Source organism: Chroicocephalus ridibundus, chromosome 7, assembly GCF_963924245.1.
Source record: "Chroicocephalus ridibundus chromosome 7, bChrRid1.1, whole genome shotgun sequence".
Taxonomy (NCBI): domain Eukaryota; kingdom Metazoa; phylum Chordata; class Aves; order Charadriiformes; family Laridae; genus Chroicocephalus; species Chroicocephalus ridibundus.
Genome location: NC_086290.1, coordinates 50,908,281 through 50,934,095, shown reverse-complemented (window position 1 = coordinate 50,934,095; position 25,815 = coordinate 50,908,281). Strand labels below are relative to the sequence as shown.

At 46.6% G+C, this 25,815-nt stretch overlaps 1 protein-coding gene across 18 annotated transcripts in view; it reads right to left on the bottom strand.

The window, feature by feature from the left end:
• The window catches only part of MSI2 (musashi RNA binding protein 2), a 253,693-nt gene extending 228,152 nt beyond the window's left edge, over nt 1-25,541 (bottom strand). For all 18 annotated transcript variants that reach the window (XR_010072119.1, XR_010072120.1, XM_063342567.1 and 15 more), the window contains exons 1-5: nt 25,413-25,541; nt 25,159-25,199; nt 24,891-24,972; nt 24,467-24,551; nt 20,263-20,304 (exon numbers count right to left, since the gene is read on the bottom strand). Coding sequence is in view for 16 of the 18 variants with exons in the window: in XM_063342567.1 (XP_063198637.1) it covers nt 20,263-20,304; nt 24,467-24,551; nt 24,891-24,972; nt 25,159-25,199; nt 25,413-25,474 (312 nt within the window). In the remaining 2 variants the exon portion in view is untranslated. The remainder of the gene's footprint in view (nt 1-20,262; nt 20,305-24,466; nt 24,552-24,890; nt 24,973-25,158; nt 25,200-25,412) is intronic.
• Between the last annotated feature and the right edge of the window lie 274 nt (nt 25,542-25,815).

The window sequence follows — 25,815 nt, the reverse complement described above, 5'->3', positions numbered from 1 at the left end:
CTCCTCTCTCACCTTCACCATCAGCTTCATCACTTTACCACCACTGCGCTGGTCTCTATCCAGGCCTCTGTTCCCCCCCACAGCCTCAGGAGCTTCATTCATAAATGGAAACAGCCAACTCATCATGCAAGCTCCATCCCTGGTCAGCCCTCCCGCTTCCCTCCCCACAACATTTTTTCAAAAATGCCTCTGGAATTATGAAAGAAAACACATGTGAAAAGCTCCGGGCTGGCGGAGGAGCGGGAAGCAGGGGCGGCAGAGACCTCTGTGAGCAGAGGAATGAACTCTGAGGCACGCATACCACACAAAGCCAGGGAGAGAGCACACTACAGTAAGAGAACTATTAATAAAGAGAAAAATTAAAAGGACATTCAGGAGTATTACGAGCCAGATTGGAAGCTGGCGCTGGATGGGGCTCAGGGAGGCCTGACATTAAACCCAGAAGAGATTATCTAACCTAAGCTGTCCAGCGATCATCTGCTCCTCTGGCCTGGCTTTAAAGTAGCAGCGTGGCTGGCAACCAGCTCCGGCAGGGCCCGGGGCTGGGGACCACTCACCCAGCGTCCCTGCACACTCCCGAGACTCACGCAACTGTCCTCCTCTCTGTGCGCCACGAACGTGCCGCATTATCCCCTTCTCCACTGCAAGATCGGCTAACACACGTTTTATGCGGCAACCGACCAAAGAGCACACAAGCAGGGCTGAAGTTGGTTCTGCTCCACCATTTAAACACTACGTCCTGTTCCTAAGTCCCTGCAGGAGGCACTGGAAAAAGCAAACCTGTTTCTCCACCTCTGAGGCATGCACTGCCCTGCACACAGCATCAGCTCCCACCCAGACGGGCAAACTGAAATACCCTCATTATATTTGCAAAACGCATCAGCCAAGGTAATATGCTCAGTTTCTTCACCTGCAAAGTAAAGCAAGGGGAGTTTAAGAGGATTTGCCCTGCTCTCCTTGACCCGGAAGACCAACACCTACAACAAGAAGGCATGCCCAATAGCTAATGGGGTCTTCCTTAGAAAGGCTCTTATTTCCTCCTGCCTTTTCATGGTCTGGGATCAACTGCTGTTCTACATAAAGTCATTAGAAAAGCCTGCCAGCCATTAGCACCTCTTGCCCCTCTTTCCACATCCTTCAGTGAGACTCAGTCCAGCAAGGGAATGAAAAAAGGCCTGAGGCGCGCTGGGTGGTTTGCTGAAGAGGACATGCAGAGAGCCAGGGCACCCAGGTATGCCGATGGGACCGGACACTTGGGAGAAGTCACTACGGAGCAGCAGCCTCCTCTCCTCTCTGGACTGATAACTGCAGAGCGCGGACATTTTCATCAGCCCCTGCTTCATTTTAAACATAATCTGCAAAATCTACAGCACACAGAAACATCCTCCCTAACTGAACCCAGAAGGGGAAAGAAGTACATCTTAAAAAAATAAAATAAGAAGCAACTACCACGTGTATTCAGAATGATTTCCACAGGCTGGCGCAGCCAGACAACTGCTTAGGGCTGCAGTGACTCCAGGCGAGTGCTGCCAAAGTCTCTGTGGCCGCAGCTCTCCAAGCACCCCCTCTCCCCAAATCAACCCGCAAGCCTTGACCTTCACATCTTCTTTTAGCAGGAAAGGTCAGTGGTATAATAGCTCCCTGTTTATCAAGCCTGACTACCAATAACTTTGTCACCTCCAAGAATTAACAACATGAGAGCTCAAAACCCACTGTATTGGTTACGTCAAAGGCTGGAAGACGCTGCCCGAATCCTGGCGGAATGGCAGAAAACAAAAGTGGTCTCAGCATGAGCAGGGACTTGATTATCTGCAATTAGCGAATCGATGATTCTCTAAGACACTGATTTAGGCCAGCACTTCTTATTAACAACAGCCAAGGAAAGCACAAGGGCAAATTGCATCAGAGCCGAGCCCAGCTCCCAAATTCTGTCTCATTTAAAAATTTATGTATAATCTTGCAAGAACTCACAACAGCATCACCTAGATCAGCCTGCCAGGTACAAGCTGGACCTAACCATCACATAGGTGGCCCTACTCACCACCACCATGGAAACAAGTAATTTTATTATTCATACACATTTAAGTAACTTTGCTGGTGATACAGGTCCGCACCCTCACTGCGGGGTAGACAAGGCCGAACGCGAAACTTAGTGAAGTCCCTGGGAAGACACTCGCGGGTTCTGGATGAGGCCCTTCTGGTTTTAAATGCTTGATCTAATTTTGTCTTGTAACATTACACAAGAACACAGCTGTATATTTAATCTCAGAGCTAAACCATTAATTTGCAAATTACAATTTAGTAATACTCCCTATTAATAATGCCATTACATGGGTTATGTTCACGTTCTGTCTGGAAGTTCAAACACAACAGGTCTCGCTCAAACAGCTTAAAATTAAACCATTATGTCCATTTGAGATCAGGCACAAAGACAGGTATGGTGTAAAATATACAACAGCAGACAGCTTGAATATACATTTTACTTTCATTTGTCTGAGATGTTTGTGCCAAGAATCCACTTGAGCCTGCTCTTCACTCAATTAGGCAGAAAAATTTGTTTTTAAAATTATTAAAAGCATAACACTGCCCAGTGTTATGTACCCTCCAATAATCTTCACTGTCTTTGAAACTGTATCAGAGCACTTTTATCACTTGCAGCATGTATTTTTGGTTCACTAATCCCTGGACTTCCAGAGGGGTTACTGGAAGAAAAGGAAAAAGAAACCTTAACCCATTTATTTTAAAATAAAAACAAACAAAAAGCTCCAACATTTAGATATTTTATGTAAGAATCAGACAGGCTTGATTCTGCACAGCAGCAAGAGAAGTTCTGATTTATACACTAACACGATAAAATTAAAAAGGCCGAGTCGGATTTCAACACCGTTACTTAACCGGCTTTCTGCATAAACACCTCCAGAACAATGCAACGATTTACAGCCCGCTCCCACAGCCCCGCTGCCGACCCAACAGGCCTTGCTGCGCAGAAAGTTGCTTAGTTATGCTTTTACCGAGACAAAAGGACGGGCGCCTTCGTCCTTTCCCTTCGCAAGCCTAGATAAATTCCAGCCCTGAAGTACAGGAAATTAAAACCGAATAATAAACTAAGAAGAAACGCTTCCACCAGGGAAGGAAATCCCCATCCTGTGCCCTGCAAAGAGTTAAAGCCTGCGGCCCCAGTCGTGCCTCCCCAGTCCTCCGGCCCTGCTGATTTTAGCACAGCTGCTACCTGCAGCCATGTCCCCTCGGCAGCAACGCACAAGGGGAAAGTGCAATTTTGAGCTTCTCTTTTCATCTCTATGGTGACAAAAAGCTCCGCAGAGGGAAATCAGGGTGCCTTCCACTCAAAAGGTTTCTCATTTTCAATGACTGCCTTTCACAACATTTTAATTAAATCTCTGGTGGGGAAGCTTTAAAGAAATTTTTATTTTTTTTTTTCAGATTGTGGCACTCATTTACAACAACAGTTATAGTAAAAAGGGGGGGGAAAAAAAGGTACTTTAAGCATTTTTAAAATAGAAAGATTCTCTGGTTGAAGACGTAAGAATGAATCTACCAGCTGTAAAGTTTTACAAAACCAGCATGTGGAGGGGCCAAAAAGTCTTTTGATAACAAAAACATTGTGTTGCACGTAACACATCCCTGGAATTTTAGCAGAGGTTGAAGGACCACACAGGAAAGTGCCCTTTCCCAAAGGGGCCGAGCACAGGCCAGGCACAAGGGAGGCATCGACGGGAGGGCAGGTTCTGGAGAAGGCCCTTTGTTCCCCCAAAGCAGTTCCACCACAGCACTGCGCTGGGCCAGGCAGAAGACACATTGAACTGACAGCGTTTGAAGACTGCAGTATAAAAGCAAGGTCGTGGCACTTATCTTTGTTTTTAAAAAGAATCTCAGTTCACTGCTGCTGACAAAACAGAGACACCGATAACGCCAAAGGAAGGAGCAAGTCCATTCTGCAAACCTGCGCACACCACTGCTGAAGGACAGCATGCACAAAGCGCTTTCGGTTTTTCCCCTCAAAACACTTTTATCATCACTGTCTTCCCCCAGCAGGACACCCTAGAGAAAGCAGTATGCCTGCCATCCCTAGGACGTCCCTAGCCTCCTAAGGAAGGCTCAGCCCCATCCTTTCTCCAACCACCCCACTCGCCACCCTGTTCCATGGACTGTAACCTCAGCCCACATGAGCTGGGGACACCAGCAGAGCCTGGTGCCCTCCTGCCGGAGATGGCAGAGTTAGCATGGCCACTGCTATGGGCCAGCAGCCCTTCCTCCCTCCTGGCACCAAGACACATGCCAGACACCCCATCGCTGCTAGAAGCCCGGCCCACCGAGCACCCACAGGCCCTGCCACGAGGAGCCCGCACTCCAAGCCAAAGCAGACGAGTGCTCCTCAGGTCTGGAGGAAGGGCTTTCTGACACAGCCTGCGGAAAAGCCCATCTCATGTAAAAGGGGTGGAACCACTGAAGCTAGAAAGTTTGGATAAAAATAACTGAACGCATCCGGAAAAATACGAAAGTGGCAGAACGCAAGAAGATCAGCTTGGGAGACTGTGGTTCTGGAGGACAGCCCTAACAAAGGTCACTAAAAGCCTCACAGACCAAAATACTTTCTCTCGGATGCCCGTTTCAACAGCAAGGCAGAAGCAGTTCAGCATGCTAAAGAGGCAGAGTGGAGAAAAATGGATGACTCTGCAATCAAAGCCTACAAACGGCGCCAAGAGATCCAAGTGTGCTAACAAACGTACAGCTCTGGACAAAGCACTGTAACTCTCATCCAAGCTCTCCTGTATAACGTGGCAATGATACCACCTCTTTATCTAATATGATTGCTGAAAGAAGATATTCATACCGCAAGGTACGGTGAACTCCTTAGAAAGCAGGCTCTGCGACGGTGCAAAGTTTTCAAGTCAGACATAAACCAGGACAAGCGTGTCGCTAATTATTTTTTTTAAAGTTTAAAAGTCTACTGAAGTAAAAAAGCAAAGTCTAACTAGACATGGGAAAAGAAAGATTCTCTTCCTCTGTTTCAAATAAAAATTTAGGCGCAGGGAGATGAAGTGACACAACAGCCTGTAACAGACCAGCCCAGAGCCCCTGAATCCCAGACCGAAGCCTTTGTCACCACGCTCAATAGAAAATACAAGTTATTCAGCCAGGCTGGCCACTTATCCAGCATTCCCGCTCGTTCACTGGAAATTGCTATTCTAGGAGCTATCCAATCTTTAACGACTTCTGGACTAGTCTGCATTTGATTTCAGGGCAAAGGCCAAGCCAAGAGGGAGACCCCGCAAGGAACTCCTCCCTCCAGCTCGCAGTTCATTTTTAAGGCCGTCTCAAAGATGAAAACAAAATGTTTTAGTGCTCACAGGGGCTAAATAGCTGGAGCTCTAAAATGAAATACAACCTCCTTTCAAAGCCAATGATAGACAAAAAGTACATTCTTTAAAATAAAACGCTGGGGCAGGGGTGGGAGTCATTCAGGACCAAAGGTTTCTTTTAAACCGACACAAACAGAACTGCCTTTTTTTCATGTAAATTATTGTATTTTTTTTTAAATCATAATCACTGCTGCAAGTCCAGCTACTCCTGTACGTAAAACCTTTTCCACATACATATTTTCCTGGGGGAAAAAAGGCTTATCCCCACAAAGGAGTATGAAATAAATTGCTTTACTGAAGGTTAATAATATCCTGTCGCCGTGGTAAAAGACTCAATTACAAAACCTTCAGAAGAGCTCCCAAGGAACTCATCTGCCTGCAGTGACAGAGGCTTAAATAGCCAAAATACACAGAAAGGCTAAGCACTTCCCAAAAGACAGGAAAAGGGGAAAAAGATGGGGAGGGGGTTAAGTAAAAAACCTGGAAATTGGACACTCAAGGTTATAAAAAAACCCCAAACACACACACAACCACAATTCCTCTCTGCACACACAATTCTCTATAATCTCAGCAAGAATTATGGCCTAGGGAGACCGGCACTAATTTTAGTATCAGATTTATTATGCAGCAGGGAGCAGAAATCAGTCAGGCCCGTCTCTCACTCCTAATGGGCAGAACTAGATCACGCTCCGGGAAGGCTCTACTGAAGAATGGCTCAGGCCTGGTGAAAAACAAAGCCCCTGGGGCTCCCCAAAGCACAAACACACTGCGTTCTTAGAAGCCACAATAAAACACAATGATACTCCTCATTTCTACAGCGCTGCCTGACAGAGGATCCCAAAGCACATGAATTAAAGCTTCCAGCACGCCTGGCAGAGGAGCCTGTGGCAGCGAGGGAGGACAGCATGGTCTTCAGGGTATTCAGCCTGGGACCCAGAAGCCCAGGCTGCAATGTCTCCTCCTCGACAGACGTGCCATGCAGGCGGGTCCCCGGCGTGTGGAAGGGCAGCGTTGCTCCACGGGCAGACGGCTGCCCACGCAGGCTGCTCAGAGCTACGGCAGCAGCAGTGGCCGTAAAAGCAGCATTTCACAGCGATGGAAGCAGCCACAGAGGTGAAGGGCTGCTCGGAAAGAAGCACGGAGTGCCGCCTTGCCGGCTCCAGCTGCCTCCCCTTACCACACAGACGGCAAAACTCCTCAGCACCCAAGTTCACCAGCACACCTTCACGCATAGAGCCCTGCGTTCCAGCACTGCTTCGTGCTGCTACCTATTCACAAACACACACAGCCTCCCCCAGACATTAATCAGACCCTGGCAGGGAGCAGCTGTAAATTCGTTCCTTCCCTTTCTTGCCCCAGAGTACAGGAGCTGACTACAGGTTCTGAAGCATCGGTCAGACGTGGGACGGGCATGCTGCATCCAGCCTGTTCTTCCGGGCACTCACCCCTCCATCTTAAACATTTTATAGCCTTCCCTCACGTCTGTTTGTGTCACCCCTCAGACTTTGCGCACCACTAGCATCATTCTTAAGATGCTTCAAATGCCCAGTGAAACCAGGCCTATTCTGAACAACTGTTTCTAATAAGCCAGTATTAGCTACAAAAGCCTTTTACAGAGGGTTTTCATGACTGACTCACACCCGTCTCCAATGATGCAACACTAACGCAATCTTCGCACACAGCTTCGTCACCTCACGGGGACTGAAGAAAATGCAGAGTTACTCCCACAGCACTGACCGTGGCACAGCCGGCATTGTCAGCTTCTCAGCCCCGTGCCTCCCCTCGTCACCTACACCTGGGAACACACCGCACAGCAGGTGTAGCCCCAGCACCGCATCGGGTTTGGAGTCACCTCCAAAGCACCTCTCCCCCGGCACCAGCGATTCCCACTGTTACAAGTATTGCAGACCACGCGAGCAGCACTTCTGCTTTCCACATCCATAAAACACCGGTGATGACAATCACTTACCTCATCTCCATATGATAAGAATAAAGGTCAGATTTAAAGTAGTTTAAGTCATTTCAGCACACAAGTCTTTTGTGAACGTAGGATGCTGATGTCTCCAGGAATGTCCCACAGACTTGCAACTACATTTTGAATAAAACTTTTCCAAGAACCAGTTTTTCATTGGCAGCTCACTAAGCTGAAGACCAGAAGTTTTCAAAACATCACTCTCTGATTTTGATTTCAAATAGAGGATGGCATGCACACGTCTCCAAAAACTGCATTAGCTACTTCTTTGTGTATCTAGGTATTTTACTAGTAGTTTTCTGGTTTTGTTTTTAAAATGAACTTGAGTATACTAGGCAGTTTAGAAGCTTTGACCTGCTTCAACAGCAGCTAGTGGCTGACTCCAGCTAACTTCAATGAAAGCAAAGACAGTCATCACGGAGAAATTCAGAAAAGACCACCGAAACTATACATGGTCAGTTGGGGTTTTTTTTCCCTGGTCTTAATTCAGTGCTAGAACAAATAAAAAGATTTAGAAGTCTTGGATTCCTCTGGATCTATTTTCCTCCTTCAAAATAGCTGTCTTTTTGCCTCCAAATTAAAAAAAAAAAAAGAAAAAGTATAACCCATTCCTGTCCAACAAGTGCCTCCCACACCCAAAAGTCATCCACAAAACAGTTACCTTCTTAAGGCCCAAACTTAGCACCGGACTATTCACGTACTGCTCACTACAGCCTCCCAGGACTTCTGGCTCCTGTCTTATTCCGTCCAGGTAGCCCTGGGCAGGTGATGGCAATGAGAATTACAAGAGTTAGAAATTGACTTCAGGCAATGAACACACCTCCCCGAAACACCCTAATGGCAGGAGCAAGGGGCAGAAAGGACAGCAAGCAGAGTCCTAGTAACACCGGCCTGGAACAAGTAAATTTAAACCATCTAAGGCTGTGCCTGTCTTGGGATTACCAACCTCAACGCAAAATGCCAGAGCTCTGCATATACCACTCCTTCTAGCACTCCAGCTACAAAGCAGTAGAAAGTCTCTCACTCAACATTTCTTAGTGCAGTAGAGACATGAAAGTCACTTTACAAAATGGGCACCAGATCACGGTTCAGGAATGCCATGTTAGATTTGGTCACTCAATTGTACCAGCAGTGCAAGCTCCCCTCCTGCAGAGCAGCACCACCTCATGTGAGCAGTCCTCTGAAGAGCCAGCGAGTTCACCAAAACCTACCAGGTATTTAATACCGAGCATCTCAGATCTTTAGGCCTGCCAAGCAGCAGGAAACAAATCTTGCATATAACCACCAAATTAGCTCTTCCTCCCTCTGCCTCTTTACAGCCCAGAGCACATTTTCACCTGCATAACCAGCGCCAATAATCAGGTCAAGCAATTCAGGACTTGCTCTCTGATCTCTGTTCCACCTCAAGAAGCGCTTGGCAGCATCCATTCGTCTGCCTTGATCCAATGATCTCCAGTTCTTGGGAACACAGGACAAACAGGTGCTGTTGTCCTTCTCTCAGCTGGAGGAAATTCAGAACATTTCGGGGAAACAAAGGGAGGCACCCTCCATAGATGAAGGGCTGCACCTGCTGCAGACCTCTAAGAACATTAAGAAACAGCAAAATTTCTTTTGACCACGTCCATATAAGAAGCTTACCCTGCCAGTTGCATTCCTTCATCTGCAAGCTGGATGAAATAAGGTTATGTTTTCTGCAAGGACACTTGCCCTCCCCCACATTTTTCTTTCACCGTCATTTTCAAATGAATTGACACTTTATTTTACTTTCCAGATACCGCAAGAGATCGGGATTACACAGCACCAGCTGAATAACGTTCTGCAAACAGTCTCATCAGCTTCATGTGTTCAGATGACAGTGATGGGGACTATAAAAGCATGAAGACAGATAATCACTGCTTATGTCTGCAATTATAGTTCCAATAAAGTTTCTTCATGGCTCTTTAGCATTGAAGTCTTCGGACTGGTAATGAAATTGCTCCAATTTTTTTTTCCTGTTCTGTATTTTGTTCTTCTCCTATTGCATACACATATTTGATTGAGAGAAATGCCCCTACTAAAATATCCACTGGAGATACTGACAAAACAGAGGTCCAGAAATCGAAACTGGCTTCTAATAACTACAATAAAGTCAAAGCCACGCTCACAAAACTTTGGGGGAATCATAACTTGGGAGGACTTTCCACTGTCATTGCGTTTGATCCAGAAGATTAATGACATAGAGGATGTGACCCAGATGACAAAGAGGAAAAAAAATAAAAATCAGACAAGACGATCACAAGTCCCTCTTCATACATAAATTGCCAGGCACATCGCATGCAGTACCTGCTGCTTTGATCACAGTTCACGGGATGAGGTGAGTCAGGCATTTAAAGCACAAAGGTACTGTGGCAGGAGACTCTTTCCAGGTGCTTTTCACCGCCATCCACCCACCCCCGGGATCGCAGGGCAGGAAATCCCCGCTCGGCAGGCAGAGGGGAAGAGAGGCAAGCAATTAATGGTGCGGCCCGTCTCCGGCGCTGCGCTTCGCAGTGGAAGCACGTCAGGACACACGCCTCGTCTGCGCAAGACGCAGGGACCACCGCAGCCATCCCTCCAAGCTCCAACAGGGAGGAACGGCAGGCCACACAGGGAGAAACAGGTACAGTCCTGCAGCACAAAGGAGAAAGCCGGCTTCCAGGAGCGGGACCACGGGGGCGGAGGAGCATCCGGCATGGCTGAGCGCCCAGCTCCGCAGGGAAGAGAGGAGCCAGCGCTTATCTGGAGGCAGAGGGACTCCAGGACACCTGCAGCTTAGTGCGCTTCCTCCTCTCCTCACTGAGGGCACCGAGACCAGCCCTGCGCTGCAACGCACCGCTGAGCCCATTTAAATCTACTGCCAGCCCCCGCCTTGCCTCCCAGCGCTGCGTCCCAGCCCCGAGGCTAGTTTGTAACCACCATGTGACCGGCATCAGCCATAATTCATACCACAAACTACTTTTCACATGCTGTGGCCTAGCGTCCTTATCTCACTTCCCCCTCCCTGCAGCCCGGCCTCGCCGCCGCTGTTCGGAAGCCCCAACGTACGGCAGGAACCTCGGGAGCCAGCAGTTACAACCTCCGCCGCGCACCAAAGCGCCGCCACTCCAGCCAGGGCCTCCCTTATAAATTTTCCAATCAAAAGTCGTTAGAAAAAAAAAATACAGAAAAACCTCAGTTTAACCCCTCAAAGGCAAGTCGCACAAAGAGCCGACAGTGTACGACACTGCTGCACTTCACACGCTTCCTTCCCAACATCTCCTTCGGACAGGGCGGCCGTTTACCCTGTGGTGCCAACCCTGGGTGTCACTAAACGGCCATGTCCTCTGCCTCATCCAAAGCTGAGATGCTTTGGATAATCCCCGGTTGCCCTTTTCCCCTCCGCCCCTCGCCTCTCCCGGCTCAGCAGCAGTGCCAGGCCTGCCAGGGCCTCATCGGCATTCGTACACCAAGGAAGACTCTTACTGATGGCGACACTGTGCTTCCTCAGTGGCCAAACCCAGCTAACAGTGGTCCTGGGACATTACCGCAGCAGGTTTTACAAGGGGCTTTTTCACCAACTGCTACTAGAACAGTTCAAATGTTATCTATGCTGCCTATTCAGCTGGCCACCCATCCAGGGCCGCGGTTATAAAGTTGAGCTACAGAAAGGTCTCATGATACCTCACCTGGAGTACTGCGTACAGCTCTGGGGCCCCCCAACATTAGAAGGACATGAGCCTGTTGGAACAGGTCCAGAAGAGGCCACAGAGACACTCAGAGGGCTGGAGTCCCTCTCCCATGAGGACAGGCTGAGAGAGTTGGGGGTGTTCAGCCTGGAGAAGGGAAGGCTCCAGGGAGACCTTAGAGCCCCTTCTAGTATCTGAAGGGGGCCTACAGGAAAGCTGGGGAAGGACTTTTTACAAGGGCATATAGTGACAGGACAAGGGGTAATGGCTTCAGACTGTAAGAGGGAAGATTTAAATTAGATATCAGGAAGAAATTTTTCACTCTGAGGGTGGTAAGCCCCTGGCCCAGGTTGCCCAGAGCAGCTGTGGCTGCCCCATCCCTGGAGGGGTTCAAGGCCAGGTTGGACGGGGCTTGGAGCAACCTGGGCAGGTGGGAGGTGTCCCTGCCCAGGGCAGGGGGTTGGTGGGTAGATGGTCTTTAAGGTCCTTCCAACCCAAATCATTCTGATTCTGTGAAAGCGACTGGGGAGGAAGGTGAGCTGTCTAGTACAAACACATCAACCAAAAAACCCCACCCCAAACACCTTATACTGAAGACCTTTTGAGGAGAGGGACCACTAGCCACAAGAAGCTGACATTTTTTGCTGTAGTTGGCTCAGCAGGGCTCTTTCGGGTCTCACATGAAAGATCTGCCAGGGATCCTCAGGACGTGGCAGAGAGCAATGGCCCGACACTATCCAACACAACGGTCGATAGCAGCCCTGCACCAAAAGGTGAGGCGATACCCCCGCGTGCTCAGAAAATTCCTATCATATTTCACATCTGAGCATTAACTTCAGGTTTCTTTTCAATGTTTTCTGTTCCCTTCCACAATTCACTGAGCACACAGCACTGCTATAGGCTTTGTAGGTCTGCCAAATACAACACCCGAAGTAGGCAAAATTCACCAGCAAATGAACATCTTTATACTCATTTACAACACTTTGCAAACCTTTGGCAAAAGGATAAATGCTCAGTGTCTGTGTCAGGCTCTGCGCACAGCTCGGGCTCAGAGCAGGGAATAGCACCAGCACATCTCTGAACATAAATGATTGATATCGTAGCCAAATGGAAAACTCTGCAGAAGTTTCACTCTTTCAGTAAGCACTGCAGAAAAATCACTAGCGATGTCCCCTTCAGCAACACCTTTTTCCAGCAGCGCAACAAACAGCAAATCTGCCAGTGCTGGGGGCTCACAGCTGCCAAGCTTTTGCCACAATCCAAGCCTCCAACTTCAGCGATACCTCTCAGTCCAGTAGGATTTACGGATACTTGGGACAAATTCACTTGCAACCTCTTTACACACCACACCAAATTACCCTTTGGGAAGATTCCTGAACAATGTTTATTCAGCAACTGTTATAAAACCCTTTACCGACTCCCTGTCTAGCAGGCATTCCGTTTCCACAGTCATTCAAGAAGCTGAAAGTCTTGCTGGAACTTCACAGTCCCTATTTTAAATAAATCAAATTTTCAAAACACCTCTTCACCTTGTGTTCCTCACCTTCTCTTTGATACAAAACTGACCCACAGAACAACATAAAGACAAGCTCAGAGTCAGGAATACTGAAACACAAATTAAACCAGCACAGCGCAGGTCTGGGCACACGACAGAAGAATTCAGTATCCTCTGGGCAACACCAGCACTCCCAGCAACCCAGCCCTGAACCACCAGGACTGGAGCTGCACCAGGAGCCTGCCCACCTTCCCAGCCGAGGCCTTGCTCCAGCCGTAGCTCATAGCTGTATGGCACATACTGAGGAAAATAAAACCAACAGGACTTAACAACTTCAAACCCTGGGAACTATTTAATTCACTAGATATTAGTTTCTTTCCCCGACCCCACCATTTTCTCTCCCACCTGCCAGGCCACCTCATTACTGTCACTCTGCATCAGTTCTTGCTACAGTAGTTTTCTTGGACCTTTGCCCCTTTAGTCAGCTTGAAACCTCTTCCCTATTGTACATCTGAGTCAATGGGAAATTAATGCAAGTCTTTGCTGGGGGGAGAGAAGGGCAGAGGGAGCAACCCTTTCTGCTGCTGTCAGTACTTCTTCTCCTTCACCCTTCTTGCCACATACACTTCATCAACATATTAAGAAGCCTCGTCCACATTTAACTGTGCTTCCTGAGGTCTCAGGAACTATTCCTCAATGTGGAGAACTGCGTTAAGTCTTAGCAGGGCAGGGTCTGTCTTTATAATACAAAGTTCCCAGAGTACAATCTTAATACTTGGTTTAAGCCTACTCAGTCACAACATTACACCCAGCTGCAGATGCCCCAGCACGAGGAATGACTGAGCAGGGGAGAACTTCCTTACATTCTTCACATTTTCTCTGCACTCAAAAAATAAAGGAAATATTTTCAACAGGAGAGCAGCAAAATGCCAAAGTTTAGCAGTAACTTATTAATACCGCATGCTGATCTGACTACAGAGATTCACATTAACTTTCAAATTACTCAGCAAACCACAATTTCTACAGCAATAATGGTAGAAACCTAAGCCACGTTGAACACTACTCACATAGTTTACAGAATTATTCCAGTGACTAAGGCAAATAGAATGTGTGATTGCAGAGCTAGAGACTAAATTAAGCTTAGACAATGATTTATTTAATTTATTTAATTTTTTTTTAAGTCTGATGCTACACTGCCCTTGCAATCACTTTTCTGAGGAAACAGCAGATTAATGTTTTCTTGTGAGTGAAATCCTCTGGTGAAGGGGGGAAAGTGGGAGAGATGAAACCGACTATCTCTGAAGAAGTGATGGGACAGACCACATACAAAGTACTCTCAAATACACAAAGTAATCTTTTAATCTTTTTCTGCTACAGCTCCACAGTTCAACAAAGCATTTAATAATATGCTTTTAGTCCATCCTGATTCAGCAAAGCACTTACCCACATGCTTATGCCAACTTAAGTATATGCTTAAGTGCCTTCGCACAATAGGGACAGAGAAGATTCAGGCCCTGCTGATGAACCATTTTCTGAAACAAGCCATTTTTTCCTAAGATGACTGGCTCTATTTACAGCCTCTCCTCCCTTTATAGCATGACCCAAAACGTGTTTAAGGAGAACACTAAAATACAACTGAGAAGTCAAATAACTATCAGGAACAGAAAAGACATCTATGGCTTAATGAAATACAAGAGTTGTTCTTTTTCCTTCTCAGCATAACATATGCCTTGATCTACACACACCACGTCACCCTGTTTCAATAGCTCTCCTCTAAAAATAAGTTACAAGTTCCCTTAATGCTTTGGATTTCACAACATTTATGAGACTATCACCAGAGTCAACAGGCTAAAAAAAGAATCCATTAGCATTAACTGGCCTGTCACTGGCAGTGACAAATAAATGAATTTGATGGTTTTAGATCAGTCATTAGTAGACCTACCCCCAAGCTGATAAAGGCTCAGCACTTTGCAGACGAGATGTACTCAATCTGGAAGCAGAGAGGAACGCACAAGGGTGTTAGCACTCCTTCCACTTCCCTGACCTCCGTCATTTCGGACCCTTCCCTAGCATATCCAAGCAGCAAGGTCTTGGTGCAGAAGAGTTACCTGGTAGACGCCATTAAAAATAATCCAACAATACAGAAAAGCACAGAGGATGTAGAAACACCTTTTTAAAAAAAAACAAAACAAAACAAACAAATCCCAAGTTAGATGATATTCAATTTTAATTTTTAGTTAGCAGTAAGTCAAAGGGAAGGAAAGTACATTAGGATGATTCTTAACATGAAAGACATCCTTAGGCAATGGTAATGGAAATACGTACATCTTACACAAGTACAAGAGAGTCTGTGGGGATTAAGGACAACATGAGCAACCTACCTGACTGGTTGGGGAGAAGAAATAAATGTTTACATCTCCAAAACCAACAAAATTACAAAAATCCATCTCAGCTCTTGCTTCTGACAAATCTCACTGCACTCCACAGAACGCCTCGCATGGCCACGTCTTCCTCTGTCTGCCAGCAGCCAAGAACAGAGATCACGGTGTGCCTCCAACAGATCGCAGAAGGCAAGAATCTGAGCCCAAGAATAACGGGTTTCAAAACCCTGGTCCTCTACTACCTGAGAAGACCTGGGTTGATCGGCCAAGACTCAGACTCATCAACTTTTCCATCTGACCTTCCGATGCCAGAGGGAGACAAATTCTCAGAGCAGCTTACCCTGGACAAGGGTTCTGCATCAGGGCTGGCCGAACGAGATACCCAAACACCAGCCATCAGCCACACAAAGAGATCCCTCATACCACCTGGAAAGGACTTCGTATTACTCTGTATGCAGAAGATACAGCGACATTATTAAGGTACACATCTATGCCCAATGCCAAGAGCAGGAAATGCTTCCTTGCTTACTTCATCCAGACCTGCAGGGGAATTTTAAAAAAGAATAAAAAAAAAGAAAAGCAAAAAACAGGGCAAAGGCCTGACCTTGCTCCTCTTTACAGCCTGGTGGGGAAGGAAGGGTGGCAGGAAAGGAAGAATCCTGAGTTCTGCTAGGGTGTTCAGTTCACATTCTTTTGAAAGAGACTTCAAAGTCTACCCAGTACTTAAAATAAGATGGGAAGTAGTGGGACTAACCTGGAGCAGTTCACAGGCAAAAGCAGGGAAGGAAACAAACAACAAAACTCTTGATTTTCAAGGTCCATCATTTGCTTTGGAGTAAAATCTCTCTCTGCTACTCTGGCTCACACTTATCAGGCAGCCAAGGGATGCAGACACCCCACCCACAGTTAACTTAATTGGAATCAGACATACAAATCCACTGGTTAGCTTTAAAAAAAAAAAATATCCCAGGTTAGCCTGGGTGTTATTCCAAAAGGGCATGCCCTCCATTTGCTGCTCGGGAATAGCCAGCTTCACGTGGCTTTAACCAGGGGCGACTCAAATGAAAGGAGAGTTGTTGACACTGTTTTTTTTGCCAAAGAAGGAGGAACAGATGTGCACAACTGCACCTCTTACAGCCCATGTGTGGGGCCAGACAGGAAACCAGCCAGTCCACAGAAGAGGTACGCACACTTTCCAGATAGCCCAACTGACTGGAGCACAGAGATGCCAGATCCAGTTACTAGTTCTGCACTGTCCTCTGTTGGAATAAAATACATCTAATAAAAACATCAGTACTTAGCATCACCATCAGGCTATCAGACAAAAGGCTTCGCTCACCCAATAAAGCCCTTTTGCTATTTTGTGACCAAACGGTCACGAGAATACTGCACCCAGAGCAGATCAGATCCCAAATTACGATACACAATCTTGACAGCAACCACCTCTCCTCTGGGTCATGAGCAGACAAGACGCTGGACACCCAGCACCCAGACACAGCCCACACCGCCCACCTCCAGCAGCAGCTCCAGGAGTCAGCAGCAGTCATCGGCTTGTCCTTTTTATTTAACCACCGCTGAAGAGGAAGGGCACAGACCATCGCCAGCAGGTCACATGCATGATGCCAATGAATGACGCTAAATGCTACTACAGGTAGTTCCAGCTTGTTGACTTGCTGGAGCAATTCCCAACCATTCGCGTTATGCCCCTGTAGTAAGTGACGGGAAGAACAGGCACCTCGGTCCCATCCTGGAGGAACCCAAGCACAAAATACAACTCAGTGGGCAGCCTCACTAGCGGTTAACTTTGACTGAAGTTTTATCTGCCTGTTCCATACGTGGCTTTGCACGACGAAGCGTCCAAATTTCTATACCAGTAAGTCACATAGGGGTATTTTTGTGGCCAAGGAGCTTCTTCACGGACTGAGGCTGCTGTCCTTTTCCTCTTCAGGTTTGGTTTGGTTTGTTTTTTAGATAAATCACCAAGGGGGCAGGTGGGAAGGAGGGTGGAAATTGCTTACATTTGAAAATATCTAAGGAACATGCTGAATTTGATAAGGCTTCTCCAACCTAATATAGCAAGTAATGTCAGAACTGACAGGCTATGAATATTAAAAAGTCAAATTATCGTAGCCTTCAGTATTCAAAAGGGGGTACAATACTACTGCCTCCCCCCCAATCACTGCTGCTTTTTAAGGATCTTTAAGTCAGCAGAGTTATAAATGATCAACTGTTACAGAGCGCCTTCCAGCACTTGGAAGCAAGACAGGGTTTTATCAAGGAACAGCAGCCACGAGAAAGCATACGTATATTCTTTTCATCGCGCTGTTAGCCATACACCAGAACCTCAACAAGTTAAACCCCTGCAGCACATTTCCTAAAACAATGGCTTCAAGTCGTCCTGGACTTCACCAGGAGAGCAGGATTACACATAAGGCGTAATCCACCAGAGGCAACAACCGAGGGTTTTCTGCGAGGGTCATTCTGAGAAAATAAGGGAAGAATGCTCTGCTGTTACAACCTGCCACTTCTCGCTCACTAACCAATTTGCATCACCAGAGAGGTGTCAAATCATGGAGATGCAGTTTAAAAAGCCCAAAAGAAAGCATTTTACTGGGCTGTGGTTTGAAAGGGGAAGACCAGCCAATTAAAGTGAACCCAAAGCGGGGAAGGAACGAGCACAAATTATTGTGCGTGCACAAATAAGTGCGGGTGACCCCACAGACCGCAGCGAGCATGGGATCCGGTAAAGGAGGCGAAGGCAGCCCAAGAGCCAGCGCAGCTGCTGCCCACTGAAGAGTTAATCGAGCCGAGGCAGGTCAAAAGGGCTCCCGAAGGAAGGGGATGGATGGAGGGAAGCTGCCAGAAGGTCTGTTTGCCTGCACAAGAAGGGGGAACGCGCCCGCCGCCACCTTGCCTCCACCTCAGCACCCAGCCGCTGCCAGGAAGACCACTGAAAAAAGGGCCAATGCCCATTTTGCTAAATACACCAGGAAGGAAGAGACTACTCAGGAAAAAAAAAAAAAAAAAAAAGAAAAAAAGAGAAATATCTCCCCTTGCACGTAGAGAGAGACAGAGACATTTCATTAAATGCCATTAATCTCCACAGACCCAAGCATTAGCTAGTTAATTAGACTAAAGTACAGTCACATTTTAACGCTGAGCATTCAGTATTCAGCTGGGATAAACGAACAACTAAAGTCCAAAACCTTAATTCAGTATCTAATTAAAAAACAGAAAACAAAAAACCCAGCTTATGAAATGCAGTCCAGAATAATACGTCATAATTGATGTAAAAATCTGTTCCTTATTGCATCTGATTTTCCCCAGTTTCCTGATGAGGCTCCTTCCAATCTTAAGATTTTTTTCAAGTGCCCTGTAGAAATCCCAACACTTTAGAAAGGACAAGTGTGTAAAAAGCAGAAACAGACACTGCTGACCTCTCCAGAGAGAGCGAGTTCCTGCTAAGAGTGGAATCCAGCGTAAGTTCCAGGATTTGCCCCACGCTTGAAAGATGTCTGTTACCAAAAACAAACACAAAAAAACCCAACTACGTGGAGAAAAAACAAAATCCCCTTTGTAAAAGTGACCTGATTTTGCACTCTTTAACAAGAAAATTTAACACGCTAATACCCACGGCATAAGACATGCCCTGGTTTTTTTTATTGTTATAGAAGAAATCACATGGGACAGCTTAACAGCTCTCTTGTAAGCGTTATAAACTTTTACAAATAACACTGTAGAAACAGATAACTGGTAACTGAAGACAGTTTAAAATGTAAATAAGCCTTTAAAAGGTATTGGGAAGGGGGAAAGGAGCATCAGCCACAGTGCGAGATCATCTTCATATTTTAATTATGAAAGCCTTCAAAATTTGGATAACTTGAAACTTTATCTTAAAGACAGCATGAATCCAACAACATAATCCAGAAGCCACAAGCCCTACGAACTATAAACTCTTTGCTTAGCACAGAAGCAAGCCAGACACGCCATTATTCACTAATTAGTTATTAGATACGACCTATGAAGAAAAGAACCTCTAAATATTTGACTACATTATTTTGGTTTAAAATTCTGCAAGTCGGCCGCTGGGTTTTGGTTTTGTGTGTTGTTTTTTTTCTTTTAGAGAAATCACTAGCGTCTCTCCTGCTACATGCCTAGGGTTCTTAAGTTACACATCATTTTTCCTGGGCGCGTGTTTTGTACAGTATTTAACACTATGGTTCCACACGCTATTAAACTGCTTGCTTTCATGAGGAGCTATATGCAATAAAATTGTTAGGCTGAATTTATTCAGGTGGTCTCATGCCACCAACGTTAAACCACTTTTCCTTATTGACTTGCATCCACAACTTTGCAGCCTTGTCTTTGCGCTGTTTAACGGAACACTGTAGTAACGCAACACAATTAGAGTGTACACAAGTGGCATACACCAGCTAAATTAAGTTATTCCAATAGGCCATCAAAAACAAATAAATAAAAAAAGAAAAAAGTAAATTACAAAAGTTTTCCTTCAGCCTCTGCCTTTCAAAATTCAAATACAACTGACTGCACGTTTGGCTTTGAAACTGATGTGTTGTTTTTGTTAGGCACAACCTAAAGAGCAACAGCCACTTCTAATTCCTCCAGCAGCAATGGCACCCAGCGCTGCGTCAGAGCCAGCGCAGGCACAGCTCCTCGGCACATGGCTACGGCCGCTTTGTCCCAGCGCGGAGACCGGCCGCGCTACAGCAAGAGTGCCCTGGAAGAAGAAGGTCACTTCTCCAGCTAGCCCGATCGGTTCAGAGACTTAAAGCTCATTGTTTCACTGTTCTTGCAAAAGAATACCCCATGGCCTGAAGAGTTCAGAGCTTCATCAGAAACTTGCTATCCAATGCTTATTAGTCTCCAAACGCATCTCTGAAGTTATACAAAAGAAAATTTGCAAACAATGAAGGCAGAGATATATTCCCATCCAACACAACCACAGAACTGAAAGCTCAGCTCAAAACAAGCCCGAAGTCTGCACTTAATCCAAACGCTCTTCATAAACACCATGCAAAACATATCGCATAAAATAGCATGACAAACGCAAGTACCGCAGCGGCAATCTCCCACCAGAACTAGAGAAGGCTCTGCTCTCCAGCCAGCCGCCACTGACCGCGACTCTGCAAGGAGACGGTTAAACTGGAGACACGCAATATCGCACAAAGCAGCTCTCCTGTAGTTTCACAGCCATACGCTGATACCCTTAAGACGCCATGCACTCCGGCTTTAAAAGCTTTCATTGCCAATTCCCTGTTTGAAACCTGAACTGCCTGGCAACAATGATTCTCTGTGTGCCTAAAATCCTATTATCGATCCTCCTACTTACCTTAGGCTGTGCTCGTCGGGGAAATGCAACTTTAGGGTCAATCTGAGGAAAAAGAAAGGGGAAATCAACAAGATAGCTTTTGTTGTCAATTCATATATTTTATTTTTTTAAATCACTGAATTAGTAATCCCTCATTTCTCAGGCTTGTAATTCAGCACACTGGGTCATCTAGAACTACTCTGGAACTGATGGATCACAGTCTGGGTTTGTCTGGGGAAGGAAGATGGGAAAAGAGGAAGAAAACATCCCTTCTGTACACCTCCTGTAGCACCTTCTGGGCAGCAACCTCCGCTGGGGCTCAGGGAGCCCTGTCTTAGCCTCTGGGTGCTGCCTCTACAACCAAAACCGCTCGTTAAACGCTATCTGCATGCTCTGGAGGGTGCGCAGAAAGACAGCCAGCATTCCTGATCAAGATCTAAAGCTGTTGGGTTCGACACCTGCACCTTCCTTCAGTTGGGTTTGGGGTTACTTTGTTTTTCTTTTATTTTTCTGATTTGTTTTGCCAACTGACTAGCAATACCATGCACAAAGTCAAAATATTCACATTTCAATTATTGAAACTAAAACGTTAGAAGGACTACAATATTATCCTTCACAACAATACGCCAAGTTGATGCGTTTTGCTCACCCTCAAAGAATATCTGTGAGCCATGAAAGGGGCATTTATGGGAAGGGGTGGCAAGAGGGGAGAGCAAGACACAAATGAAACGCACAGGCATTTTAAACCAGAAGAAACCAAGTTCTTAAAAAATATTTTCCATGAAGGAGTTACCTAAAGTATTCTTGAATAAAGCATGCCACCAGAGAGACAAAAAGGAAAAAAAAAAAAAAAAACCCCACAAATCTTTGTTTTACCCCGTGCTCCCTCTTTTAAGATGCAACATTGACTCCCATTGCACTGCATAAATTGGAAAGCGTGTCCACTCTGCAGTTCCAAAATGCTAATTCTGCAATTTGAAAAACAACTTCCACATGGGTCATCTTTAAAAAGGGACTCTTCTCTACCATTCAAAAATTCCTTAAAAACAAAAAGACACCACTGCAGATGCACATCCAGATGTAAATAAAAATCATACCTTTTAAACAACTGCCCATCTTAAATTGTCATCTTTAAAAAATGATTGCAATCGAATGTCTACGTGCTGCTGAATTCACCTGTTTTTCCACAACACCTGCACACATACATGTTCTAAAGAAAGAGTCTGGAAAAGGCTTTTTTAAAGGACTAAATCCCACCTTAACTGTGCAACTTGTGACTGCTTTCAGTGTCATCTCTGACGACTGTGTAACAAAGTGATGAAACTAATCCTGATTGTGTTAAGGCATATTTAGAAGTAGAGACTTTCTTTCATAGCTTGGGTTTGGTTTCTATTGGGTTTTTCCCCCTCAAGCTAACCCCGATTAGGAAAAGGAGATGTTTCCATTTGGTATTGTTGTTCCTGGGGTGATAAATATTCCTGTCACTGATAAATAACCACGGGCCTCTCCTAAAAAGCAGTTTTACTCAATTAATTTGTCAAAATTGGAAATAGCACAAACATTTGATGTGCAACTGATGAACTGATTTGTCTACATCAGATACAAACGGAGTATCTTTTTTAGGACACACCTGAGAAATGAGCGATTACATGCCACTTTATTGTTCAAAAAGCATAAAAAGTAACATTCTTTATCTAGAAAGCTAACCTTTTCATAGAGATTAACATTATCTACAAATATATTCAGCACTGACTAGGCATTTGTCTACTGGGGAAATACAACAGGTACGGATTTTCCACAGCGATACCCAAAGGTAGATGCAAATATGCACATTTCTATGTTTGCTTCGAAAGCAAAAGTTTTCTCAACAAAGAACACCACTCCCACCAGAAGGACATCGCTGCAAAGTCCCACTGGTAAAAAGTTGGAAGAGCCATTAAACTCTAAAGCAACACCTTCATTTTTGAAGGTCAAAGACCATAGAGTTCTTTGCATCACAGCGACACCCCTTCTCAAATAACTGAATTTTCCTTCACAAAACCTTCTGGATGAACACCATCAGCGTTTGAAGAGGAACACCAGCAATCAACATGGCAAATCCGTACCTTTTGCATATCCCTGTCAACTATTTAAACAACAACCAAAAAAAAAAAAAAAAAAAAAACTTCTACCAAAAAAAAATTAGTTAGTTAGGTACAATTCTACTTACTGTATCTACAAGTCCTCTAGGAAATGACTATAATACTATTTCTGATATGAATGGCCATTACCTAAACAAAGCTTTTAACGTAACTGTAAACAAGAGCGACGTTTCCATGCCAATACCCAACCGATCTGCCTCCTGTGCTGAACGTTGAAACAGAGTCAAATGCTATGTTATACTAAAGAACAGTTACTATAATATGTCTACAAATAAACGCCTGACAGGGAACCTGGCTAGTTGTCTGTTTTACTTTTAAGCTGCGTTACTGATGCTAAGGTCGATTTCTTATTCGGATTGATTCAATCATTATCACGCAACCAAAACTGAGGCAAATTTGTCCTGGTCAAGCTTTTCACTCCTCCCCCAGAGAGGAGCAAATTAATACATTGTAGGGACCAGACCATGATACAGGAAAAAAGCTGGGGGAGGACCTAATTATAGTCAGAAATATGACAGGGTGTCCTCCCATGATTTTTTTTTAAACCCTCATTCAACATACTGTTTGCCTTTGTTCTTCTTATCTAAATTTATCTTTAAAAACACATAGAGAATATAGCTGTACATGAAAAGTCTGGTGAGTTTAATCTCAGGAGCACATTGGAATCAGTTATCTTACCATATCTGATTAAACCTAAAATCAAATTATTAAGGCATGTGAAAGTATGGGCTACGTGTTCAGACAAGCCCAGCAGAATTTGTAGGTCGAATTAAAAAACACTAGATTCCACCTGCTTCCACGAGGGCTTTGGGCTTTTTGTTTTCATATAAATTGCATTTTAAAACCAAAATAACCATACACTCATGTTTGCTCCCTGCTTCTTCTATTCTTTCATTTAACTATAATCTCATACACACAGGCACACACAAGATGCTTCTGCACTGAGACAGGATTCCTCCTAACACCATGCTCATGTTAAAATAAAACCTTTAAAATCCTGAACACACACAGTAAAAGACAGTTACAGCGAGGAACGGATACGTTCAGCAGCAGCTCTCTGCCAGACAGTTAAACCAGCACCATCCTTCCCTTCCCAATGCGCGACCCCCTTCAGACCGAGCCGTACCAAAGCCAGAATGACCTCTACCCGCGTCCTTCCCCCCCGCCCCTTCCACCTCTGCTGAGGCTGAAAAATTGCGAGAAAGTAAGAGGCACGAAAACTTCACCCTTTTGCATGGCCTTGATGGCAGGGAGAAAAGCAGGGCCTAAAGCCACGCATGCCTTTTGTTCGACCCAATACGGAAAACTGTATCAGGTCACGGGGGAAACTCACATGTGGGTTTGGTTGTTTGGCTTTTTAAAAAAAAAAAAATAAAAATAAAAAAAAGGCAAGTGTAACAATGTAACATTTATTTAAAAAAAAAACAGACCAGCTCAATCTCATGAGCTTTTTCCTTATGTTATCCACTGGAGACTGTAGCAAAATGCTCTTGGAGAAACAACAGCGAATTGGGATTTGTGCTTCCCTACCACCTCTGCTCTCCAGCTCTCCATAAATCCACGCATACGTTTCATAAGGGCCCTGGCATCACAGGTGAGGGGAACCTCTCCGAAAAATGACTTTGGGAAATGACACTAGAAGCAGCTTTTACGATTTGCCACTTAAGTCACTCGCACCTTGAAACGCGCACACCAATAAATAAATAATCAATCAAAAGAAGGAGAAAGTTCCCCGCAAAAAGCATTCTGCAGCACAACACCAAAAAAAAAAAAAAAAAAAGAGTTGGATTTTACTCTACAATTTTTTCAATGTCACCGCTCAATAAAATATAAGGCTGGGGGAGGAGCCATCGGTCGGTATGGCTAAATCCGGATTTAAAAAAAAAGTTACCACTTTTTGTAAGTTAAAGGCGGACTCGAGGAGGAAAAAAAAGGAAAAACCCCAAACACGCGAAGTCCCCGTTCAATGACAGCCTGACACGGCCCCGCAAAGCCCGGGCGAAGGCGCGGGCCGGGTCCCCGGCAGGTCGCCGGTCACAGCCGGGAGAGCGGGGGTCCGGGCCCCCCCCGCACCGCCCACCTACCGTCTTGGAGTCCAGCTCGTGGTGCGGCTGGGCCAGGACTTTGTCTACACTCGCCGGATCCGCGAACGTAACGAACCCGAAGCCTCTGCGGGAGACAAAGAGCGAGGGGATGGGGATGGAAGAGGGGGGGAATGATGAGAACTAGCGACGAGGAGAGGAGTCATAAAAATAAATGGCCGTGTCCTCCCCCCTCCCCTTCCCCAAAGCCGCCGGTAACGAGCCCCGACCCGCCGCCCCTGCGCCGGCCGCTTTGTTTCCTACAGGGATGCGACGTGGGAAGACCCCCATGCGTGGAGTGGGATGGGGATGAGGATGATGAGGGGAGGGGGGACGGGGATGAGGATGGGGGGTGTCCACCCGCCCCGGCGGCAACTCGCGAAGTTTTGTCAACCCGCCCCCCTCGGGTGGGCGGCGGTGGCTTTACCTGGAGCGCTTGGTGGTGGGGTCCCGCATGACCATACACTCTCTAATTTCTCCGAATTTGCTAAAATAGTCTCTAAGGCTGTCTGCGGAGAGAGAGAGAGAAGCAGAGAGGCAGAGGAGGGGAAGGGGAAGGAATGGGGGGGGGGGGGGGGGGGTCGGCCAGGCCCCGGCGCGGCGGGACGCGGCCCACGCGGGGCGGGACGCGGGTGGAAGAAGGAGGAGGAGGAGGAGGGGGGGGCGTGGGGAGAAGGGGGGATGTCGGTCCTTACCTGGTGAGGTTTGCCAGCTGAGGCCGCCGATGAACATCTTGCTGGAGGGAGAGAAGAGAGCGGAGTTGAACGCCGGTGCGGGATCGGCCATTTTGACGGGGCACCTCACGGCGGCGCGGAGCGGAGCGGCGAGGAGCGGGGCGGGAGGCGGAGGAGGTGGGGGGGAGGCCGGCCGACCGGCCGGTCGGCCGGCCTCCCCCCCACCCCGCCGCCTCCCGCCCCGCTCCTCGCCGCTCCGCCGCTCGCCGACTTACCCGGGGTCGTGCTGCGCCTCGCCGGGGCTCCCCGAGGTAGCCTGGCTCCCGTCCGCCTCCATGGCCGCGCGGAGCCCGCAGCGATCCGCGCCGAGTAAGAGCACCCCCCCACCACCCCAAGCCCGCCCAACCCGCCCCCCCCCCCCCCCCGGCCCGGCTCTCTTCGCTCCGGTTGCTTTTTCTCTTCTTTTTTTTTTTTTTTTTTTTCCTCCTTCTTCTTCTGGGGTTTTTTTTTGGTGTATTTTCTTTTTTCCCCCCTTCCCTTCCCCCCCTCCTCCTCCCTCCGCTACCGGAGGATCTCACTGGAGAGGCGCTGGGGAAGCAGCCAGATCCGTCACACGTGGGATCGGCTTAGCTCAGCGCCGCGCCGCGCCGTCCCTCCCTCCCCCCGCCACCATCCTCC